This window comes from Antennarius striatus, chromosome 8, assembly GCF_040054535.1.
Source record: "Antennarius striatus isolate MH-2024 chromosome 8, ASM4005453v1, whole genome shotgun sequence".
NCBI lineage: Eukaryota > Metazoa > Chordata > Actinopteri > Lophiiformes > Antennariidae > Antennarius > Antennarius striatus.
In genome coordinates, this window is record NC_090783.1 from 4,004,691 (window position 1) to 4,028,201 (window position 23,511).

At 41.9% G+C, this 23,511-nt stretch overlaps 2 protein-coding genes across 14 annotated transcripts; one reads left to right on the plus strand and one right to left on the minus strand.

The window, feature by feature from the left end:
- Positions 1–13: 13 nt before the first annotated feature.
- pcm1 (pericentriolar material 1) lies at positions 14–18,205 on the minus strand. Of its 13 annotated transcripts, none has more exons than XM_068320657.1 (39): positions 17,965–18,205; positions 16,655–16,769; positions 16,028–16,273; positions 15,270–15,596; positions 13,846–14,016; positions 11,971–12,096; positions 11,676–11,862; positions 11,341–11,450; positions 10,768–11,041; positions 10,530–10,680; positions 10,002–10,217; positions 9,569–9,735; positions 9,005–9,234; positions 8,730–8,866; positions 8,511–8,619; positions 8,219–8,383; positions 7,909–8,090; positions 7,579–7,770; positions 7,231–7,495; positions 6,893–7,038; positions 6,585–6,808; positions 6,205–6,385; positions 5,805–6,115; positions 5,540–5,701; positions 5,262–5,318; positions 4,919–5,091; positions 4,386–4,517; positions 3,657–3,783; positions 3,033–3,200; positions 2,807–2,901; positions 2,532–2,666; positions 2,230–2,424; positions 1,900–2,119; positions 1,663–1,811; positions 1,507–1,582; positions 1,201–1,406; positions 1,020–1,112; positions 777–900; positions 14–636 (listed from the first exon to the last, which is right to left on the minus strand). In XM_068320657.1, the coding sequence occupies exons 2-39, from the start codon at positions 16,748–16,750 to the stop codon at positions 611–613; spliced, it is 6,351 nt and encodes a 2,116-aa protein (XP_068176758.1). In that variant the 5' UTR covers positions 16,751–16,769; positions 17,965–18,205; the 3' UTR covers positions 14–610. The 13 variants fall into 13 exon arrangements, with proteins under 13 accessions (XP_068176758.1, XP_068176756.1, XP_068176763.1 ...); XM_068320655.1 differs by having other exon boundaries at positions 1,498–1,582; XM_068320662.1 differs by having other exon boundaries at positions 15–636; positions 1,498–1,585; positions 6,893–6,963.
- Positions 18,206–19,695: 1,490 nt separating this feature from the next.
- Positions 19,696–22,534, plus strand: sart1 (spliceosome associated factor 1, recruiter of U4/U6.U5 tri-snRNP). Its single transcript, XM_068321539.1, has one exon. It carries the CDS (start codon positions 20,039–20,041, stop codon positions 22,349–22,351), a length of 2,313 nt encoding a protein of 770 aa, XP_068177640.1. The 5' UTR covers positions 19,696–20,038; the 3' UTR covers positions 22,352–22,534.
- The last annotated feature ends 977 nt before the right edge of the window (positions 22,535–23,511 follow it).

The window sequence follows — 23,511 nt, forward strand, 5'->3', positions numbered from 1 at the left end:
AAGGTCCTCTAATTTATTATTTAAAACATACTTAAGTCAACACTTTATTACATGGATCTCAGTGGATATGAACAATAAAGAACAGAACCATATATATTGAGTCAAGTCTCAACTTTGACCCGTGATGGAATGGGGGAAAAAAAAGTCTTCAACCAGGAGAAACGTGTAGAAGTCATTGTCACAGTCAGCCAGGCTACTGCTGAACAGCCATCCCATTCCATTATCTCTTTAGTATGAGGAGTCGAGAGCAGAAAATAACAGCTGCACAGCAGTAAGGCTGGACCGAAACAGAACATTCAAAAACTTCTAACACATTTAGTGGCCCTAAAGATGTCTTTCAGGGTTAGTCGTCAGGAAACAGCAGCAGAGAGAACCAAGTCCCCAGAATACAAAAAAAAAATCACATTGATATTTAGGATTAAAACAAACAGTGAAGTGTTGACTGTGTAGTTTTGTGTAACATGACCAGTATGGGCCTTTTGCTCTTCAAACTATCAGATAAAGAATTAACAAATGAACATCACTAACAGATAGAGTGTCTGAACACTAGTGTCACTAAAAAACAAAAAAACTAAACAGCTGACTTGACTTGTGACATCAGCATAAATCTTCACTCACTCTGGGCGCCAACGGTATCTGAAAAGGACAAAAGAAAACATCATTTACTCTGCAAATGGACCTTTAACCCAAGTACTGATTTAAATAAAACAGCCGTCTGAGCAGATATAAACATTGTGCACGAGGTTTTGTGTTTGGCAGCTATCTGTAACCCATACCTGGTTCCTTCAGTGCGTGTGCGTTCCCCACCAGCCCAGTCAGTGACTCTGTGTTCCCATTGAGGATTTCTACTGACAGATTGTTATTCTGCTGCTCCTCAACTATTCTCTTCTGCAGTTCCTCCTAAAGGTGCGGCAAACATGAAATTATTAGATGTCATCAGAGCAATTCTATTACACACCTTCATTTATATTCGACATTAGATGCAAACGTCACAACGGCGTTCAGCAAACGTGACGTACCTCACACATGACGGTGAGCTGCACTGGTAAATCATCCACCTTCACGTAGTCTTCTTCATCCGACTTCTGACTGGCGTAACCGGAGCCCATCTCCTGCATCAGTAACAATAACTAAGTGAGTGGCGCCAGTAAACGGCGAAGTACCGGCCCAATAAACGAGCATCGTCAGCCCTGGACTCACGTCTAAATTGATCATGACAGGTGAATCCGTGTCCGTGCTGCTCGTGGTGATTGATTCTTTCGGGACGTCTTGACCACCAGGAGCTGTGGAGCCTCCGCCTGAGGCGGGAGGCTCGACCGAAGAACTGCTCCCTTCAGGCCCCTGGAAATCAGCCCCATCGCACTTCTCTACTGTAGAATCAGCCGGTCCGACTGACGCATTCATTTCTGCAAGACAAAAAGGGCGGGGGGAGCTCAAGTGACACCAGATTGTAAGGAAATTCTAGAAACAACCAAGGTTAGACGAATAGGGCCTCACCATCATCACCATCATCACCATCACCCCCATTGTCGTTCTTTGAACTCCTTTGTTCAGTTTTGTTCTCCTGGGTCTCGTCCGTCATCTCCTGAGGTGTGAAAGTCGCTCAAGTCACACTATATTAAATGTGTTGTATAAAGTTATGTCATCAAGTGCAGCTCGTACCTCCAGCTCCACCTGTTTATCGGCAGACGCCTGCAAAGATGTCTGGACGTCAACGGGTCCAGCTTCAAATTCCTCCATTTCCTCCTCCTCGTTCTCATCCTCCCCACTGCCGTAGTTTGTCAGGGCCTGAGTCTCTGCTTTGGAAAGACCTGAAAGAAAGACAGACACACGCAGACAAGACGATGAAAATCACTTCTGAATGCTAGTGGGTCTTTTTCCAAAAATATTTTCACTCACTGATGGACAGAAGTATTCCTTGACCGTTCTCAACGTCCTCTGAAGCTTCACTGCTCCTGCTGTTCTTCCTCTCCGTCTGAAGGTAAAGTTCCTGGGGAGAACTTCCCTCCTTCTCAGCCTCATCTAGGCAGTTTTGCTGTAAATATCTTAAATGACTGACTTTGTCTTCCTCTGCGTAAGCTGGGGAAGGTAATTTTTCAGCAACACTGAGCTTATTTTCCTAAAAATGAAGTAAAAATTAAACACAAAATGTAAGCTCAGTATTACTGAAATTTCATACTTTCATTATTATATTACTGACAACTACAAGAGAACGAAAAATCAATTTACTTTGGGACTGTCACTCGTTTGACTGAGCTGCTTCTTATATTTGTGTTTGGCTGCCAAGGCCTCCCCGGTGCCGTTGTCCAAATCTTGCATGAGCCTAAAGAAGGCCAGTTCGTTGAAGAGGATCTCTGAGATCTCCACCACAAGGTCTTCCCCACAGTCGTTCAGAGTGTGACCCACAAATTTATCAAGAGAGTCCTGGGGAAGAAAAAAAAAAAGAGTGTGGAATGTCAGAGAAGCTGTTCTTCATGTTGTCTCTCTTAAACTTGTTTATCCTGATCTTGAAGAATCGCCTTTGGACATACCTGCAGTATGCCTCCCAGCTGTCTGTGGAAAATGCGGAAAAACGCTTTGCTTTCATCGTTTTGCTGGGTGAGACTAAGAACCATGTGTCGCACAGATGTGAGCAGCTGGGGGGAACACACCTCGCCCATGTTCTCCTAAGAAAACATTACAGAATGATTTAAACTCTTCAGATCTTCTAACTAATTCACCTTTTTTTTTTCAATATCTGTACATTCTCTGCAGAGTAAAAAGCTCATGACTGTCTGACCCTGCAGCTCTCGATTGGTTTTCATACCTTGAGGAAAGGAATGACTTCTGTCATGATGGCTTTGATCTGACGATCCAACTGCTGCGTGTCGATCTGAGGGCAGTGCACGGCCGTGGCGCCCTCTGCTCACACGCGAAAAACAAATTAGAAAATCATTTTGTTCAGAAACTTCACAGCAAAAGGAAAGGAATTCATTGTGTTGCAATGCATGTTTGCAGAAGGTGTGCTCAGGCAGCGTTAAGTCACTCGGTACCTTCCAGCTGGTCAGCAGGAAAAGCAGAAGGATGTTCAGCATTTGAGACTTCCGAGGCACCCACAGCTACAGCGTTGGCGTTGCAGGGGTTAAATTGAGCTTTAAGCTTCATGCGCTCATACTCCCTAATCCTGGCCAAAGCCTTGTCTAAATGAATCACTGTGTTTCCTATCGGAGCAGCAAAGAAAAGGGAAGCAGGGGGGGGGGGGGTGAAAAAGGAGACAGGAACAGGAATCCCAAAAAGCTCAAAATCAATGAAGCGAGAGAGAAGCCTGCAGTGGATACAGATACATCTGTAAACAGGTTTACACTGCAGGACCCAGCTCAGTATGCCAGCCACACTCCTAACATGTCAGTGAAGGTCCCAAAATGCCCAAGTATATTTCCACTAGAAAACCACTCTTTTCTTAAAAGCAATATTTCGTAGTTCCACCCCATATTGATCCTGATGTGCAGCTTGATTGTTTACCAAGACATGCCCAAAGAGTTCTTGCTAAGGAAAAGAGGGAATCGGGCATCTCAGCTAGAGCGTTTAAGGTCATAAGTAAGAGTGTTAATGACCTGCAAAACAGCCACACAGTTATATAAGCATCTATAAGCCCAACTGTCCAATAGAAACTGTACCCAGGTCATCGCTGGCAAATGGTTCCAGGTTGGAGGAAGTTGAGACGGTGCTGTCATCGTCCACAGATTCTTCATCATCCCTTATCTTTTTCCCAGCATGCATTGGGTTCATGCTTTTCTCCACCTCCTAAAAAAAAAAAAAAAAAAAAGGCAAACTGTTGTGATTTCTCCTACGCCAAAAGTTTTTTTAGCCCTAATAATTTGGATTATGGAAGAACGGATGATGAATCACGACAGACCCACAGCCTAATATCGACTTGAAAATCACAGAGGTTGCAAACATTTCATCAATCATTGTTGAACGAAGACATTATGTGCAGGCGACAGGCCTCGCTTCCAATCAGCACAACCCTGGAGACCTGAACCCAGAACAAAGAGCATCATGCAGAGATGTGGTTTTGCTTTTTTTTTTTTTCTTTAAAGATATCTGAAGTCGTTCTGTGAAGTTAATTCAAAGACAATGAAGATGGGTGGAAGGGAAAGTGAAACCACAGAATGAAGAGGAATATGGATGAATTAAAAAAGACAATGTAGGCAAGGTTGAAAGGCAGCCTGAGAAACTAATGGACGATGTACTGAAATCGGGAAGAGAAAGCAAGGAAAAAGTGACAAAAAAAAAAAAAAGAGGGGGGGGGACAGAATAACAGGGTCAAACTGACAGACTGAGGCTGGTAAAAAAGATCAGAAATATGAGAATGCCATGCTAGAGAGCAATAAAGGGTTTCATACTGCGTCGCTGGTGGCTCGGCTCTCGCTGGGTGTGAGTTCGGACTGGGAGCCTGTGGCCCACGCTGCAGCGCCAAGGGGGGGCAGCAGGTCCTCCGCGGCTCGTTTCTCCGCCAGGTGCCTGGTCACTATTTCCTGGAAGAAACATGAGGAACGACTCGTGTAATCATGAAAAGCTCTCAAGGGGACTTTGTATCTATACAGTAATTCCTCATTAGTCTGGGTTAATGCGTTCCAGGACCACCTGTGAAAAACACAATTCTGTGATCTAGTGATGATTTATTTTATTATTAACGGTAATTTAAACGTTTATCAACCCTTCCCACACTCTTACAGAAAATCAGAATCAGCAGAATTCTATGTAAAACTGTCCTGACCTCAAAACAATACAGAAACACACACACTGTGTTACACGGGATGAATTGGCCTGACTGTCTTGTAATAATTGGCATACGAGATTTATCGATACCACATCAAAACAGCAGGTGAGCTTTCGTGCAAGGTCAATCAGTAAGCAGTTATGTCTTGATTCTTGCCTGTAAGGAATACAGAGCCCTCTGCCGCAAATAGTCGGTGTGGAGCAGCTGCAGCTCGTGGAAGAGCTCAATGAGGAAGTGTGGACGGGACTCGTTCTGGGATATCAAAGTAGCCACCTCAGAGTAGATGGTCTCCCTCAGCGCCTCGAACAGCGAGAAGTCACTGCTTGCATCTACAGGTTCAAGATTTGACAGTACAGAGATCTCATCCATTAATTAAAAAAAAAAAGTGTAAAGCTCTTATATCTTGAAGAGATGGTTTAGCTTGAGACAAACTGAACATGCATGAAATGCTGAGGTAACTCAATCAAGTCAAATAATGGGTTTGGATTTGTCAGTTTACCTGGTGCTTCTGTGCATGCAATTCTGTTAGAGAGGAAGGGTGTTCTCCAAGCATATGCTGTGAGTGAGATATATTCAATTGACAAAAAAATAAATGAACCAGAACTTAAAAGAACACATGGCATCGAGACAAACTTGCAAAGAAAAGTATATCAAAAAGACAACCAAAGTTTGACAAGCCTAAAGCAGATATATGTATACGAAATATAATAATAAAGACCACAGGCACAAGAAGTGAGGTGGGTGAGTAAATTTCACTACAACAGAGGAGTTCCTTACCAGAGGAGAGGTCATTTTGCTTGTTCCCAAGCTTAGACTTGCTGTCCAGTTTCTCTCGGGTGAGCTTGTCCAGCAGACTCTTATTCTGATCCTTCTGCCGAGACGAAGGCGCCCTCTCCTGGGCGAAGTCAGTAGTACTACTCACACTGTCACTCTCCTGGCCTGAGGAAAACAACACACACACACAAGAAAGAATAAGACAACTGAGTCTTATAAAAATTTGTTCACGGCAAAAAATCAACAAGGTTTGACTCCATTTTTTTACCTTCAAAGTTCCTGTTATGTCCTTTGCCTCTCTTGCGATGACTCTTTGAATTTGGCGTCTTGCTTCGAGTAGCCAGGTTGGCTTGTGCAGAAGCCTTGCAACCGGCCTTGTAGGTCTTTGTGATGGTTGTGGAATCAACGGGATCAGGCATGCTGCTCAGGCTTTCCTGCGACGCCCTGTCAAACTGCTGAGGTCGATGGTGGTGGCTGGCAAAAGTGGGCGTGGAGGGGGGAGACTGTTGGAGCACCGTGTTAGATGGATAACGGTGGAAGGCGTTGTTTGCATAGTAGGTGTTTGACCAGTCAGTCAGCCTAAAAGAGTCACGTGGAAAATGACTATAAACAATAAAGTTTGCACAAATAGATCAAACCATCTTTTAAAGTAAGGGTGACGGACGTACCCCCTCTCTATGTTGGGGTTGACAGGAGAGCGCTGGAGTGGAGGAGGGAAACTCATGTACTCTGTTTTCATTGAAGTGTTGGGGTCTAAATGCTGCTTCTGGTGTTCAGGGGACACCTGACCTGCTGCACCCTGAGGGAACTCCCCCAAGGAACCAGGAATGAGTGGATACAACTGAAAGCCTGCAGAGTGAAAGAAAGGATAAAATAACTTGAAACATTTTTCAAAATGTCCCAATTTTATTTCCAGGAATGTCAAACTGAATGACTCAAAAATTGTTAAGATGGTATTTCAGACTGGGTATATCAGATAATAACCAAAAACCGTATCATGCATAATATTCTGTTTTAAATTTCAATCTAATAAATATGCAAGACATACTCGGAGGGATTGTCGGTATGGCAGCAGCCGGCATGCCATTGGCTAGAGAATGCTGAGTGGAAGGGAAAGGTCGAAAGGTGCCGGGAGAAGCTGAAGGACTGGGGCTGGATTCCCGGCCGGAGCCCTGCTTCTGTCTTTGCCATCCTGTTGTTGAGGACACATGCGGCTGACGTTGCTGCTGCTGCTGCTGCTGGCGAAGGAGGTCATTCAGGACTTGCTTCAGTCTAAATAAAAGGAGGAAGAGTTTAGAAAAATATTTACAAAAATGATTAACCAATAGAAATAAAGTAGTGAAGTATTAATTTCACCTTTGCACGTTGCTTTGCTGCCAAGCCAGTTGGGTGTAACACTGGTTGAGCTGATGCATGACGAGCTGGATCTGTGGTGAAGACAGAGTGTTGGGTAGCATGTGGTACTGGCCTGTTAGCAGGGTTTGTAGCATATAGGACAGGGTCTGGAGAAGAAGATAATAGAGATTTTATTTGGATAATTCTACCTAACACACTCTGGAAAAGGACGGGATAGAAGGCTACGAGCAGAGAACAGAGATCGGTTTGGAAATTCTTCTATGATTTAAAGTGCAGTTTTGTGTCAACTATCAAGGTCACTGTCTGCACGTTTCCATGCGTTACTTCAGCGGACAAACCTGTTGGTCCTGCAGGAGCGTCTGACTCATGCTGGTACTGAAGTCGAGCTGTCTCTGCAGATGTCTGATCTGCTCCTGCCATTGACATGATACCTCTGCGAAGGAGAGCTCAGAGGCCCAGCGCAGGTTCTCTTGCCGCCGCGTGCCGCCATGCTGACTCTGGTTCAAACCTCTGGGCTGCTGCTGCTGCTGCGTCTTACTGTTGTTATGAAAACATGGACTTCCACTGACGCTATTTGGATATATATCCCGAGGCTTTGAGTTTCTAAGGAGAAGAGAAAAGACAGTGTGTTATTTAAAGAAGACAATCTGTAAAATATCATTCCTCCTGCCTCCAGACCATCTGACCTTCCATGATTCTTCCTGTTACTGTAGGAGGACTGGTTCCTGCTGGATGAGTAGATTTGGATATCATCATCAGAACTGCTCTCTGCACATTCATCACGCTCCTCTTCCTCTTCTGTACCCATCTCTGACTGATATACATATTCATTATCATCATTGAGTTGGCAGGGAGAGGAGCCCCATGTGGCCATTGTCCTAATAACACCAGAAAAACGATATAAAATAATGATTAGTTATTAGATCTAATAATCTTCTGTTCTACTAATAAATTATTTGAAATAACTAATAGCTGACTTCAATCTTAGATTTGGTGAAATAAATGCATTTCTTTACCTTTCATCTGTACTGACAGGCAGTGAGGGTGGAGCAAGGCCTTCTGGGTCAGCAGCGTGCCGAGGAGAGTCACTGACGCCGCTACACCTCTGGTGTTCAGCCATTAAGAACTCCAGGTGTTTCCTACGCTGCCGCAGTTCTTCCCGTAAAATCTGGTGGTGGCGCAAATCAGACCAAAGCTGCTGAAAAAACCCAAAACAGAGATGAACACAACATTTTACCTGCAGTGTTGCAAAACGACAGCACAGCTCCTGCTTCAGTTTGTGACCAGCGGTACCCTAGGGTCGCCATATTTGAAAGATGGAGTTACCCCATTATCAGTGACTGAAGACGCAGCGACTTCTGGATCAGGGGTTTTTTGCACAGCCGAGTTCGTTTTAGGTCCAGATGAAGAGGATGTTACCGGGGTAGAAACGACTGCAGTCGGAGCCTTTCTCAGCAAACCCGGCTGACTCGCTGAGCTTGACTGAGATGACTGTAAAAAGAGAAGGAAAAAAATTATTGTGAGTTTTCCAGTTTATTTTATCTGCTTTTGAAAAATGTTTGGTAAGAGTTGATGTTTATATAAACTGGTGTATGTGTGCATGTGTGTGTAAAAAGACCTGCATGTCAATGCTGGGCCACGCCTGCTGACTCTTCTTCTGACACTGTTCAAAGAGTTGTTTCAGTTCTTCCATCTGATAATGTAATATCTCTTGATACATCTTCTCTCTGTGTTTTGACACAATTCAAATTAATCCAGTCCAACATGGAGACAAAATGCCAATAAACAGTAGATGGAATGTTTTGGACAGCCTTCAGTATTCTTTTACAGATTGTACCTGGTTTGGAAGGAGCTGCGATCTCTGGGATTCTGTTTAGATCCAGGTCTCAACAATCCAGGCCAGACAAGTCTGGCATTATTTGGTTGTTGGTGTAAAGCTTCATCTTCATTAGTTGTTGTGTCATCTGTGTCAGTCTAGATACACACAGAAACACAGAGTGTACAGTGTTAAGATCAATCCTGGGTCAGTTGTATGCTAAGCAATTGAAACATCTCAGAGAACTTTTGCTCCTCTTTACAGAGTTTTGCAGAAGATTCCATCGTCTGCCTCACCTGAATCATGGCCGCCAGCTCTTGCAGCCGTTGGAGTTTCTTCATCCTGATCTGCTTGCGATCCTTTGGGACAAAGATTCCCTCCTTCCCCAGGCTGCTTCTTCGACTGGACCCCGATACCTCACTGTCTGGAGCCACAGCCCGTGCCCGTTCATCATTATCCTGACCATCTTCATCCTCATCATCACCCTTCAACTCATTATAGGGAATGTCCCTATTGAAATGGCATCCTAAATGAGAGGGGAAAAAAAGGTTTGGTTACAGATTTAAGATTTTGTTCAATCTCAATGTTTAAACAAGTGCATTTCACCAAACTTGACAATAATGAGAATTCACCAATCGACAGTTTGACGGTGTGAATTTATCAATACAACCTGACTAAAGACAGAGTTCAAACATATACAACTGACCATCAAATGGAAAGATAGCATATGGTTATGGATAGAAAGCGACTTATTAAACAATCTTTACACCACCTATCTACCTTTAAGGACAAAATACACACCAAATCCCAGAATACCTTCAGCTACAACACAGAGCTGAGTTGCGTGTGAGTGTTAATACCTATGGTTGAAGGCATGTTGATGCTGAAGAGGTTTGCAGCTGACCGGTTGTTGATCTCACACTTGGTGTTGAGTCTGCCATCTCGGTTGTTGGTGGCACTCGTCCCGGCACCACGTCCATTGGTCAAAGTGTTCAAGTCCACCCAGTTCCCACTGCGTGGCGTGTTTCTGATGTGGTAACATGGAGTGATTGTTTACATCACAACACCTAGTAGAATTTAACTTTATACTAAATACATGAGACCACACTTTAAGCCCAACAACGATACACCCTGCCCTAATATTTGCATTAATTCAGTATAGTTTAAAGCTCTTTATGATGTCAGGCTGCAACCGAAGATGTATTAATTTATTGAGAATTTAATCTTTTAAGAAATACAAATATATTAAAAGATATTAACAAAAATCCTAACTTGTTATTTATCAAAACACACCTGATGTTTGTAACAAGAGGTCGGTTCTCCTGCTCGGAGTCAAACACTGCCTCAAACATAGAACTGTCCTCTGTTTCGTCCTCTTCCTCCTCCTCCTCGTCATCATCTTCTTTCACATTCTCATTGACTGCGTCTACCATCATGTCAGAAGTCTGCTCGTAGTACTGAACCAACTCCCTCAACTCATTCAGACGCTTGTGGACCTCCTTCAGCTTCCTGTTGGAGTACAAAGAGAAACTGTGTGACTGAAATGCAAATGTATGTACCACGGTTAATATTTAAAGAGGTTACATGAGACGCAAGGATAACGTCTTCACAATTCCTCTCTCCTATAGCGGGACATATAGAGACATCTACAGAAATGCACTCTTGTAAATGGTGGAAGTTGAGTGTCTCAACTGACGTTTGTCTACACAAAGACGCATTGTTGATTTTGTGGACCATCGCTCCACCATCCCTCTATGTCATGTCATAGCCTGGGGCTGACACCTGACCTGTTTGTCCAACTGTGTGTGTTTGTGTGTCGACCTGAGCTTGTCTGTGGAATTGGAGCTGTCCTGGTGTTGTGTGAGTGAAGGATGGAAGGACGAAGAAGCTGAAGCCCCATTGGAGGAAATAGCAGATGGACAATCTGAAGATCCTCCCATATTGAGACTGCACTGTGTTGACAAGCCACGACCTGAAAGGAACCACAAGCAACTCAACTAGATCGTACGATGGGAAATGTGAGAAGACCATAGAAGATGTTTATTGTAAATAAGGGTACCTGTGTTGTTATTGAGTGTCTGGTCTCTGAGCATATGCAGCTCCTGCAGGATCTTATCCATGGTTTGTTTTTTATCTTGGAGCTCTTGAAGCTTTGTTAGTTTGGCGTTAGCAGCCGTCGCTCCTGTGTCCAAGCCAGAGTGGGGCCCAGAAGCAGAATGGAGGACAGGCCTGTGATGAGGTGGACCAGCAGACTGTGTAGCCCTAGGCCAGCAAACCTCTCTGGAGAGGGAAAGGCTTTCTGCCTGACGACGGTTGTCAGGCACTGTTTTGCTCTATAAGGTATAAATAACAGAAAATTTGAATTCATAAACATTTTAGCCACATTTTTTGTTTAAAAGTGTTTATTAAGTCTGTCAGAGAAGAGGTAGTCTAGTCACAAATATGTCAACATGGAAGATTATAGTCTCTCCATCAGACTGCTTCATATATGCTTTATATATATACTGTGACGTAATTCTGTGACTGTCATGTAGAATTATTTAGAAAATGCTTTACATGAGTCAAAAGACTATGTCCTGTTCAATACAGGATGACATAATGAAGGAATTAAAAGTTGCTTATTCTACTTTACCCGAGAGTCATGCAGTTGATTGTGGAAACGCTGTATCAATTCATTCAACTCTTCGTTCAGTTCTGATGTGATGCTGAGGCCTGAAACGCTGCCTGTGGTTTCTGTAACAACTAATGACAGAAAAGAATGTCAGAACAGTTGTACAAAGGAAAGTGTCGTTGTTAATCATTAAAAAGGACCTCAAGTGCCTGAAAGTACTGAAATATTCTTCCATGGGATCAGCCTCTCTAATTACATTGTAATTACTAAAAATGATTCATTTTCTACACCAAAAACAACCAGTCAGCACTTGATAGTGTGTGGACCTATAACTGATATGTCAGTGTGCATCTCACCATTGTCTTCAATCACAGCAAGTGCCTGTTCCGCACTGTTCTGCATGGCCATCAGCGCTTCCTGCCGGCCCTGCAGGGCCCTGAGCTGCTCCTGCTGCTCCAGCATCTTCTTCAGGAGCTCGTGCTGCTTACGCAAGTTCTCTAGCTCCTCCCTCTGGTCAGCATGCATCGTCTCTGGCCTGTCTCCCTACAAAATAAAAGACAAACTTGAATTACTGTATGCTAAATAATGATAGCATCATTAAGGACAGAAAGTGGGACATGGTTGGAAAACGGAACACTCAAACATGCACACCATTGCATTTGAGGCATCTAAAGCACGGACCTCAGTGTTAAGGGAGGGGCCCTCTTGGAGTGAGCCTGAGACCCTCACAGGATGCAGGACCACGACACCATCATCATCATCTTCATTTTCCTGTGTCTGAAGAGACAGACAGAGCAGAACAGTGACTTACTGTATAACCAACTTGATAGGAATACTATTACCGTATTTTCCGCACTATAAGGCGCACCTAAAAGCCTAAAATTTTCTCATAAACGCGTAGTGCGCCTTATAATCCCGTGCGTTTTATATATGGATTAATATTCATTTTAATATTGGTTAAAAACTGGCATAAAGGTGAATGAAAGACCCTCAAAGCTGAACTTCCAGCCTTTTCTAAAATTTCAAGAGCACAGTCACTGCTAGACAAAGGTGTCTGATGTGCTGCAATTGATTTACAAATGTAGTTGATAGCTCTGGGCGAGCCGGCGGAGGGGCGCATTCAGGCTTGTGTATTCTGTCTGCAGCGACGTGCTGTGAGATTCACGGCGGTGAGACACCAACGTTAAAGTCAGTTCTAGGAGTAAAACAGCGCCATATTTGCCAGTAAATTAGCAGCCTGACATTAAAAACTAGTTTAAAAATTGTTTAGGAAACACAGCAGCAAATAGCTGCACCTCACCTCTGACTGGACTACCGATCGATCGAAACAATATTTAATTAATAAACAAAGACGAACGTCGAAGCTTAAGTATCTGCTTCAAACTTCAGATCAGGAAATAATCCGCTCTGTTCGCACTGACTGCACTCATAATGAATTTAACCGGTTTTTAATGTCAGGTTTTTTAATATGCGTGTTGACTTCTTTCTAAGGCCCCGTCCATACGATGACAGATTTTTTCAAAAACGGAACTTTTTTAAAACGCATTGAAAACGATTCGCGTCCACAGGATGGTGTTTTTAAAATAATCTCCGTCCACACTCCATCCAACTCGAAGACGGCTATAAGCGTGCCAAACCATGTGGTAGCAGTATTGAGTCAAATTTTATCCAATAAGACTCCTCCGTGTTTTGTTGTCACAACACACGGGCCCATAAATATGACGTCACAGCGGTTTTCGTCGCAGGCAAGACGTCAGCGTTTTTAAAAAGTCGCGGATACACCGTCCACACGACAACGCAGACCCAGCGTTTTTAAAAGGTTGCGTTTTCGTTCCAGATATCTGCGTTGTAGTGTGGACAGAAGGCGTAAACGCAACAAAAAAGTTGCGTTTTTAAAATATCCGTTATCGTGTGGACGGGGCCTAAGATGGCAAAGTGATCAAGTGATCAGGTTTCCTTGATGAGGCTCAGAATGGCTTATTGACATAACAATAGGGGCCATTCAAAGGTAGTCAGGAAGTCATGAATGCAATCATGACTGTCTGAGCAGCGCGGCTCTATCTAGTGGACGGATTGCACAACTACAGCCGCTGCAGTTTATCAAATAAATTGTATTTATTTTCTATTGTGTGCGCCTTATTATCCGGTGCGCCTTATATGAAATAAATTATAAAACAAATTATTGAGGGTGCGCCTTATAGTGCGGAAAATACTGTACGTATTTCAAAGATCTTTAAGACAAAATTATTTCACACACACACACACACACACACACACAAAACTTACTTCCACAGCAACACAAGATACCACACCACTAAGTGTCCAGATTATAACATCACATAAAACACAAACTGACTGTTTAAAATAATAATAAAATGATAAATGTCCGTTTATAACACACTACCGAGAGGAAATCCGATTATGAATTAGATACCAAACAAGTTTTACATATGAAATTGTTGGCTTTCGTCTAAAATTATGAGTAAAGCATTCTGAAAGAGATGGAGAAACAAACGTTAAACTGACCAGCATTTTCTGTAGGAACCGTAAGTAGGACTTCTCCTGCTCCTTGAGGTGGTCGATGAGCTCGGAGAGGCGCTCCACGTTTGCCGACACATCGTTCTTCTCCACCAGGTCATCCCGCATGGAGCTGGCCTTACTGATGTACTCCCGGATCTGTACCAGTTTGCTCACCACCTGAACATACAAAGACAGGATAGGAGAGTGGGTTTGTGGTGTGGGATTCCAAGAAGTAAATGAAAATGAAAAATGAAACTGAAGCAAGGAATGGTGGGCGAGCATCTGTAGCAACGACTCAGACTGGGCAAAATAAGGTCAGTAAAGGGGTTGGGCTTGAATACTCACTGGGCACCAGGGGTGGCATATTTAGAAATTGCCCTAAATACAGCCTAGTTTCAGCTACACCAGTTCTTTCTCACTTTCATCCTGTGCAGTGAGACACTGACAATGCCTATTGAACTAAACTAGAAAAAAGATTTATTTGGCTTCTTTTTGTTTGTAAGTGTTGAGGAGGAAGGAAAATGTTGACATGGAACTGTATTTTTATATTCCTTCAAAAAGGTGTCAAAAGCAGACAAGTTTACTGGCTGCACATTTAAATTCCTCCATTTATCCAACCATTTTCATACACTCACTAATGGGCAGTGGCTCAGTCCACTGGGTTTTGGGCTTGGGACAGGACTATTGTCGGTTTTTGTGGGCAAAAACATTTGGAACCCTTAAATTCCTCCAAATAACATCTTATCTTTCTCAGAAACATTGTTCATTAAATCTGTGACATATTTCTGTGTCTCCTCTCCCTATAATTTGGGTGCTTTAGACAGGACAAATCAATTGTATGTTAATAAAAATGTTCCTGTTGTTTGACTTTGCTCATTGACCCAATTTCTACAAGATAATGTATTTCTTTCAACATTAGTGCCATGGTTCTAGATGTATCATGCTGTTTGTTAATCACCTTACTTCAAATTGGACCGTCTTGACAAAAACCAAATAGCTTGGTATGACATTTTGTGAAAACATCTCCAGAGGTGAGCATCTTCACCAGATACCATATCTAATGAATTGTCAAGAAACATGAAATTCAAGATAATCTGATATTTAAATTCTGAAAGAATTTCTATAAAGGTTTTCAAGGCGCATTTTTGGGACCCCAATGGGTTTACAGGAATCTCCAGGCAAAAGCAGATTTTTTCCCCCATAATAATTCCAGATATATTTAAGTACCACAACAAACAAATGGAACAACTTTAGAGGTGGATTCCATATTTTTTCAATAACAATGTAATTCATAGGGTGTGGACAAACTCCAGATCAAAATACCACACTTTTAAATTGAAGCACTCTGACAACCACCACCCCCAGAATAAACTGTGTGCTGGCCACTAATTTTGAATCATTCAGTACAGCAACAAAACATAAGACATTACCTGGCTGCTGTCCATTCTGGGCTCTCTCCTTGCATACTCTCTGTGCCTTACAGATCCTCTCTCAGTTTCACCACATACAAGCACTGGGGGATCATTAGTAGAAACCAAAGGGGCTGACATATCCCTTAGTCCTGGGCTCTGCTTCTTTGTTTCCTTGGTGACAGCTGGTGTCACTGGGGCAGAAGAGGATGGAATGACCAGCTCCTTGCTTTTATTAGTGTTTACATGCAGAGGTAGGAAGTTGTAGGGCTTTTTGTTTTCTCCTGGTAACTGTCGCTGGTTGTTGGCAGCTGTGACACGTCCCTGGGAGTCACTGCCAATGCTCCTCTGAATAGGAGATGAATACACAGCACAAGTCAGACATATTCTTTCAAAAACTAAAATACAGCAGCCTAAGTGTTCAGGTTTTATTTAAGATGCTTCCAATTAAAAGCTTTATATCTCCACATAGGCTGCATCAATTGCAATTATCAAATAGTGGTAGATTAACGCCATACAAACACTGCTCTTGCTTTATTCATACAAAAGCCTTTTGTATGACTCCAGCTTGGTCTATCACATTTTAGAAAAGTACATGTTTTCATGCATGCACAACAATTCTGGTACCATCTGTTCCGTGAAAAATCAATGACAAACATTTTTACCAAAAAAAGAAAAATATTCGACACGAAAACATTCAATACTAGTATATTTGTGATAAGACAATACAATAGCAACAACAAAAAATCATGTTCTGATATAGAACAGCAGCTTTATACCTCGTCCGTATCTGTGAAATTGATTCTCTGACGGAGTTTGTCCAGCTCTGCCTGGTCTGGAACAGACATCTGGGTACTGTACTTGACGTGGGGAAAGGAATGAGGAGTGCGTGCTCTCCTGCGCCCAGCGCCAGGTGTGGACTCTGGCGAAATGTCATTAGTCAAACGGCTTTCCACCTCAGCTGAGAGCTTCTTCTTATTCTTATCAGAGGATCGATTGGCTTTTTTCTGCTGTACTCCCCAGTCCTGATCAACAGCAAAAACATGGTCACTGTTAACTTGTACACACTTCCTTTTATTAATTCTTAAGATATTGTAATCCATACATATGTTACAGATACATGTACACACCCACACAAACATAACATAAAACAAATCAGTAAGCCACCGTAGTGACAAAATGTCCAAAAAAAACAACCTCCAAAAATGTTTTTATCACATATTTTGAAACTGCTTCTTTTGCCCATCTAACATGCCAAATAAAGACTTTGTTTACTAAAACTTATGGAAAAAAGAAGGTAATCCTCTAAAAGAATGTATAATATTATGTCAGGAATCTACATGATTAAACTGTAATGAAGAGAACAGGCTATGTCAGTTTTTGACTCTACCAGAACGGGCCTTTACCATGTTGTTGAGTCTGTCCGTCAGACTGCCATTGGTTACGGTCCAATTGTGCAGATCATCTGTGCCGTCTTCAAAAGGAGTGCCTCCAGTTGCCATGTCACCCACTTACAGCTTGCTGGAACCCACAACAGAACACAAACTTGTTAACACACAGGAACCAATACATAACCAATCCTCTACCCAAACCTGCGTTAAAAACTTGCTGGAAAAAGACGGATTCTTTTCCAGGAAAAAATGATCCGAAGAAATCTTATTCATAATCAACAACAATAAAGTCCAAACAACCCGAGTGATTTAGCTTAGGTGTTTCACGTTTGTCACAGTCGGCTAACGTTCACCTTTGTTAGTCTGTAAAGACGAAGATAAGTTCGATAATCGCATAGAATTAGATCTAAGCTAACAGCAAAGTTGGACATTAATAACGCGTTGCTAACATTACAGTTCGAACCGGCGACGACTATGAACGCCAACGTTAGGCGACATAAGCAGGCATAGGAATCCAACTATGGCGGCTAGCAGTAACACCAAGGACTATAGTGCGTCATTTCTTACCGATAGCCCTCAACTTTAGCGAACGGTAACATTCCAGTCAAGTCAAACGTGTTGCACGTAGGCTACCAAGCTGACAATTTATCTGATACGTCAGTGATCCTATCTGTCGTTGGTTTTAGATTTCTAGCCCGCTCCGTTTCCCGGGGAAAACAATAAAACATTCCCTCCACCGTGCAGCGAGTTAGCGCGATCTTCTGTTAATAGTGGACGTTAATGTTAGCTAGTTAATGTTAGGTGTCAACGTTAGCTTCAAAGGCAAACAGAGCAATCAGAATTTACACCAAACGTCAAGTTAGCTTCAACAAAACCGATCCATTTCTGTTCTTTCTTAAGTTTGCTAGCCGGACATTTTTGACCTCTTATCTTCCTACGATCACAATGGCAACCCCCATTAAACCTGGGGGGTTGGGATGACAAATACCACAACACTTTAGCGTCTAAAATACAAAAATATACACATGTATATACAATATGACTTTGCGCTAACGATTCAAATGTTGCCACGATTACCGGGGGGATAGATAACACTACTTAGGTTACTAATAACTGCTCAACACGGAGAAAAAAACTTTACACAATTACTCTCAGAACTACACGTCTGAGGAGAAAAATGTGTAAACCGAGTCATAGAACTTAGTTTTAGTTAACCTCTCATGAATAACTAGCTATAAAGCAGCGTAAGCTAAAACTACACGAAGCAATACAACATATTCTCCTTCTAGTCGTGATTTAAAACTGTATTTCCAGAGTTAGCTTACAATTTAAGATTGGGAACACTGATGTTACCATTCAGAGTCAAAGCAGAGATATTGTCGTTGTCCAGGTCTTTACCCTATCCTTTTAACACATTTTCATGGAGTCGGATAAAAGTCATTTCATTATTTTTTTTTTAAAAAATCGTCCCAAAACGCAGCTAGTCATAGATGTTATCCTCGCCTGATAGCGTCGTCAACCGTCGAGCACTACCGAACAGCAGGTAGCAGAACACATTAGCCACAAACTAGCTTAGGTCTGAGTTAACCACCGGAAGTGTACGTAGTATTTGTGCGGGAACAACGACAACAGAGGTGGTCGGTAGTTGTAGTTCGCTAACAGGGTCAAATTGGACGTAATACAACGACAAAGTGGGCGGCATATGTTAATATCTATTTATATTATTTAAGTATTTATGTTGACACCCCCCCCCCCTGCTGCCACGATCGCACAAATTTCCCCACTGTGGGACAACAATAAAGGATTATAATTATTTCCTAAACAAAGACTGACCAGTGACCTTATTCATAGATTATTTTATATTTCTGCCTCCTGGTACTTCAGACAATACCTAACAGCAATGTAGCCCTCAGCAGCCAATTATTTTAAAAAAATATGTCCACTTGCTGATAGATGAAAGTGGGTATGGTTATGCAACACTTTACTCATGACTCAAGATCCCTATGACCAATGCTGATTACACGTAAAGAAGATATCCCATGCTATTGCCTGACTTTTTTAGTATTGTTTTTAAGTAAAATCTAATTCATAAAATGCAATAACTAAGGCAAGAACTGTACCTGATGAATATTTTCATATTTTGTGTTGCAAACAGTATGACAATACAAATTGGACAAAATTGAGACCTTAAAAACGGGTGCATGAAAATAGTTGGTCACTGTAGTACTATGCCAATGAACCTTGCTGGATCGCTACACTCCTGGGTTCAAAGAAAAAAAACACTGCTTCACAAATAATCCCAGTAATAACCAGTCAATAATGCCTTTCATGTCAATAATAAGCATCCATGATTTACCACTAATGTGGTACCCAGGAGCTAATTGAATACACCTCTAGTTAAAAAGCAGCCTATGAATTCTGGGACATTTTTATTACTCCCAGTCTTATTTTTTCATTTGCATTTTTCTTCTTTCCACTGTTCCAAATGACATATGATCTATTTCAGTTTCCTGTTAAACATATTAATAATGTCAATAACTGATTTAATTAAATTACGGCTTCCCAATAAGGCAAAAAGTGTCAACCTGTGCAAAATTGTATGCCAAGTTCACAAAAAATGCAGCTGTTTTCTCACAAAATTATAATCTATAGTTTCTTAATCAAGCCTATTTTTAGTTAAGGGGACTCAAAACATTTTACTATGATGTTAAACAGATTATCTCCCATTTAATTTATCCATCTTACATTCAATATTCATATGAAAATTTTATGATACTTTTAAATTTAAAAATTTAAGCCTCTAAAACACAGCACACGAACATTTCAAAGGTGATTATCAAAGTGAACATTTCAAAGTGAACGTGGACAAAGCATACTGTATTATCATATCCCCTCATGTATTGCTATAAATTCCCATTGGTCTGACAGAAGATACTGACCTGACAAGTCGTAACCCCTCCTCTCCAGCAGGTGGCAGTACACACTCAAACATCACTGATGTAAATCTTATCCCTGACACAGGAAGTGCAACTTCGTTTGCCGGAAATCGTATTATATTCGTTCGCAGTTCTTTTGACGAAGTGTAAGGTTGTGGACAAGTACACCGGGTCTAACGCAAGATTGTAAAACTATAATGAAGAAAACATAGCTAAGTGTGTTTAACACACCATTAATCGTCGTCGACTACCTAATATTTCGACTGCACGTTTTTTTTGTCTCCACACTGAGTGAGTTGTGCATTGGTGATCGTTCGCCATTTAGCCTCCAAAGCTAAGGTAGGCAAGATAGCGAAAGAAGCTAGCAACAATTTTCCTACAAGTGTCTGTCTACAGGCAAGTGATTTTTTTTTAATCACATCACTAGAAATTTTTGATACTTTTGCTGTAACTCAACGAAATAATGGGATCCTCCAAAAAGCACAAGGAAAAAGGCCGTGATAAGGACAATGAAGATCGTCGTCGCGAACACAAGAAACATCGCCACAGGGACCGGGATGCTTCGGATCGGGATAGCACTCGAGATAAAGAGAAACGAAAACGGTCCAGATCCAGGGATAGAAGTGGACGTGAGAGCCGTAGCAAAGCTGAAAGAAGCAGCGGAGAGCCACGAGTGAAAAAGGAAAAAGTCGACGTCGGATACGATGAAAGCAACACAGACACGGCACCCCAGTCTGCCAGCGGAGATGCTTCTCTCAGCATTGAGGAAACGAATAAACTCAGAGCCAAGCTGGGTCTGAAGCCACTGGAATTAAATGAGAACAAAAAGGAGCTCGGGACCAAAGAGGAACCAATTGTAGCAGAGACCATCAACCCTGTTCTCATTCAGCAGCAGAAAGAGATAAGAGAGAAACTTGCTGCTATGAAAGAAAAACGAATCCTGAACCAGAAACTGGGAAAAGTCAAAACTCTTGCAGAGGATGACTGGCTGGATGATACATGTGCTTGGGTTGAGAAAAGCAGGAAGCTGGCAAAAGAAAAAGAAATGGCAGAGAAAAGAGCCAAACTTCTAGAGGAGATGGATGAGGAGTTTGGTGTCAGCAGCCTGGTAGAGGAGGAGTTTGCTCAAAGCAGAAAGCATGCTTACACATCTCAGCATCTCAAGGGACTCAAAGTGCAGCACCAGGTGGAATCCTTCAATGAAGGGCAGACTGTCATCCTAACCCTACAAGACAAAGGTGTGCTTCAGGAAGAGGAAGATGTGCTCGTAAATGTAGGAATGGTGGATAAGGAAAAAGCTGAAAAGAATGTAGAGTTAAAAAAGAAAAAGCCTGATTACAAACCCTATGAAGAAGAGGAGAGTGTGGATGACATGGTTACATTCAAACGCCCTTCTATTCTGTCAAAGTATGATGAGGAGATTGAGGGTGAGAAGAAAAAAAGCTTTCGTCTGAGTATAGGAGGCTTTGCTGATGGGGAGCGAGAGCGAGAACTTCAGGCCATGCGAGAAGCTCTACGAAGTCAGGCACAGTCTTTGGAAATGCCTACTCTCTCTATTGCCTCTGAATATTACACACCAGAAGAAATGGTGAGCTTCAAAAAGACAAAATGCCGTGTGAAGAAGATCAGAAAGAAGGAGAAGCAGAAAAACTTAAATGAAATTATGATTGATGACACTCGCAGCTCGGATTTCGGCTCCAGGACACGTGGTCGAGGTCGCAAACAGGAAGATGAAGGGGAAGAAGAAATTAAAGTGGAAACCAAATTACCACATGATATACCCCAAATGTCTGATGACATCAGAATGGCTGAAATGGACATCAGCGACGAGGAAGACTTTATTCCCCCTGAGCCAACTGTATTTGAAGAAGATGAGGCAGAGCAGGAGCTTCAGAAACAGCTGGAGAAGCAGAGGAAGCTGAAGCAAAAGCAGCTCCTCAAAGACTCTGGTGAGAAGGTGGTAGAACAGATTAAAGTGCTTGGCAAAGGTGGCAGTGACAATGATCCTGACAAGAGGAACAACATTGTTTTCAATGCCACATCAGAGTTTTGCAGAACTCTGGGGGATATTCCAACTTATGGACTGTCAGGCAACAGAGAGGACCAAGAAGACATTATGGACTTTCAACAAGAAGAAGAGAAAGATGAGGCTGGAGATTCAGACTCAGAACTGGATGAAAACGTTGGATGGAGCACAGTTAATCTGGATGAAGAGCAGAAACCACAAGATTTTGCCACAGCCTCTGCTACCATTTTAGATGAAGAGCCCATCGTCAACTCGGGCCTTGCAGCTGCTTTGTTGTTGTGTAAAAACAAAGGACTGTTGGACACTCAAATGCAGAAGGTCGCCCGTGTCAGAGCACCAAAAGGTGCCTTGCCCAATGACAACTACTGCATTGAGGATAAGATGGGCTTTGATGACAAGTATAGTCGGCGAGAAGAGTACAGGGGCTTCACTCAAGACTTCAAAGAAAAGGATAGCTATAAGCCTGAGGTCAAGATTGAGTATGTGGATGAATCTGGACGGAAACTCACCCCAAAAGAAGCTTTCAGACAGCTTTCGCATCGATTCCACGGCAAAGGATCTGGAAAGATGAAGACTGAAAGAAGGATGAAAAAGCTTGAGGAAGAGGCCCTGCTGAAGAAGATGAGCAGCAGCGACACCCCTCTTGGTACAGTGGCTTTGCTTCAGGAGAAGCAGAAATCCCAGAAGACACCATATATTGTGCTTAGTGGAAGTGGGAAAAGTATGAATGCAAACACCATCACCAAATGATTTGGGAAGAATTAATTGTGTTATATAAGCAGTATACACCAACCATCACAGATAAACATGTACACATGGTATTTTAAGTAAAGCGATTTCTCCATTTTCATGTTAAGAATGTTTACTTCATACAAGTTTAATGGCTGTAGTAAAAAATTGTTCAATAAAGTGAGTACCAATGAGAGAACTGGGTATTTTTCTGTCTGTGAAATTTTTCAGAATGAAGAGTGATTCAGAATGAAATTGTTAGGATTAGATCCTCGATGATGCACCTTGGGTTGTGTCCATTTTGAAACATAAACATTGAACATTGTGATGTTTGTTGTAACAGACTAACAATGAACATGCAGTGTTTCAGTTCAGTTAAATGTTTGACAGATCTAAAATGACAAATAGCAAACATTTTAATTTATGGAAGCACCCAGACTAATATTACAATTCTATAGATTTGTTCTGTTTGTCTTAACACACTGACTGCTGTGAGACAATTGACTTTTTTTTTCAGAAATGTTAGCTTTTATATTTTGGTCAACTTACAGAAAATCAGGTAAAACTAGAGTGCATACTATCACTATAGCCAAGCAAAATGAAATAGTTATAGTATAGTTATAACGCTTGATGTGCAACTTCTTAAATATTCATGAAAACTGGTTCAGTATTTTGGGGTGTGTTTGGAAAATTGAGTGCAGAAAACATCCTGGATACCTCTCTTTTTAACCAGGCAAACTCCAGAATTCAACTGGCTCTTTCATTCCCTATTGTACTGTGTATGCTGGGAATCCATCACATCTGTGTTTTTGAGAACCAGAGGGAACAAAAGAGGTGAAGATGTCGCTGTAATAAAAATGTAATTTTGCATTATGTTCATTTATTTTGAAACGTTCAGTTTTGTGCTATCTGTTGGTAACGTTGAGTTTTATTATACATTAAGTGGCAACATAGAGGTCATGACAGTGGGAGAGTGTTGTTGCATGTTATAAGAAAAATTTAAAAAACAACAACATTGCCTTGAATACAGCATTGATGTCCCATTATTGAGCTGATTACACACTCGTTCGGTTTATAAAAAATACATTAAGACCTAGAATTTAAATGATCCTCATCAGTCACATTGCAACCCGTTATTAGTTCAGGTTTTTTCAGTGACTGCCATTAGTTTGGCTGTCCCG

Coding starts and splice junctions, on each gene's coding strand:
- pcm1 (XM_068320651.1), bottom strand. CDS start 16,750: ATGGCAACTGGAGGCACTCCTTTTGAAGACGGCACAGATGATCTGCAC. Junction 11,863..11,970: donor TAGATGCCTCAAATGCAATG/GTGTGCATGTTT, acceptor TTTATTTTGTAG/GGAGACAGGCCAGAGACGAT. Junction 10,681..10,767: donor GACACTCAATAACAACACAG/GTACCCTTATTT, acceptor GGTTCCTTTCAG/GTCGTGGCTTGTCAACACAG.
- sart1 (XM_068321539.1), top strand. CDS start 20,039: ATGGGATCCTCCAAAAAGCACAAGGAAAAAGGCCGTGATAAGGACAAT.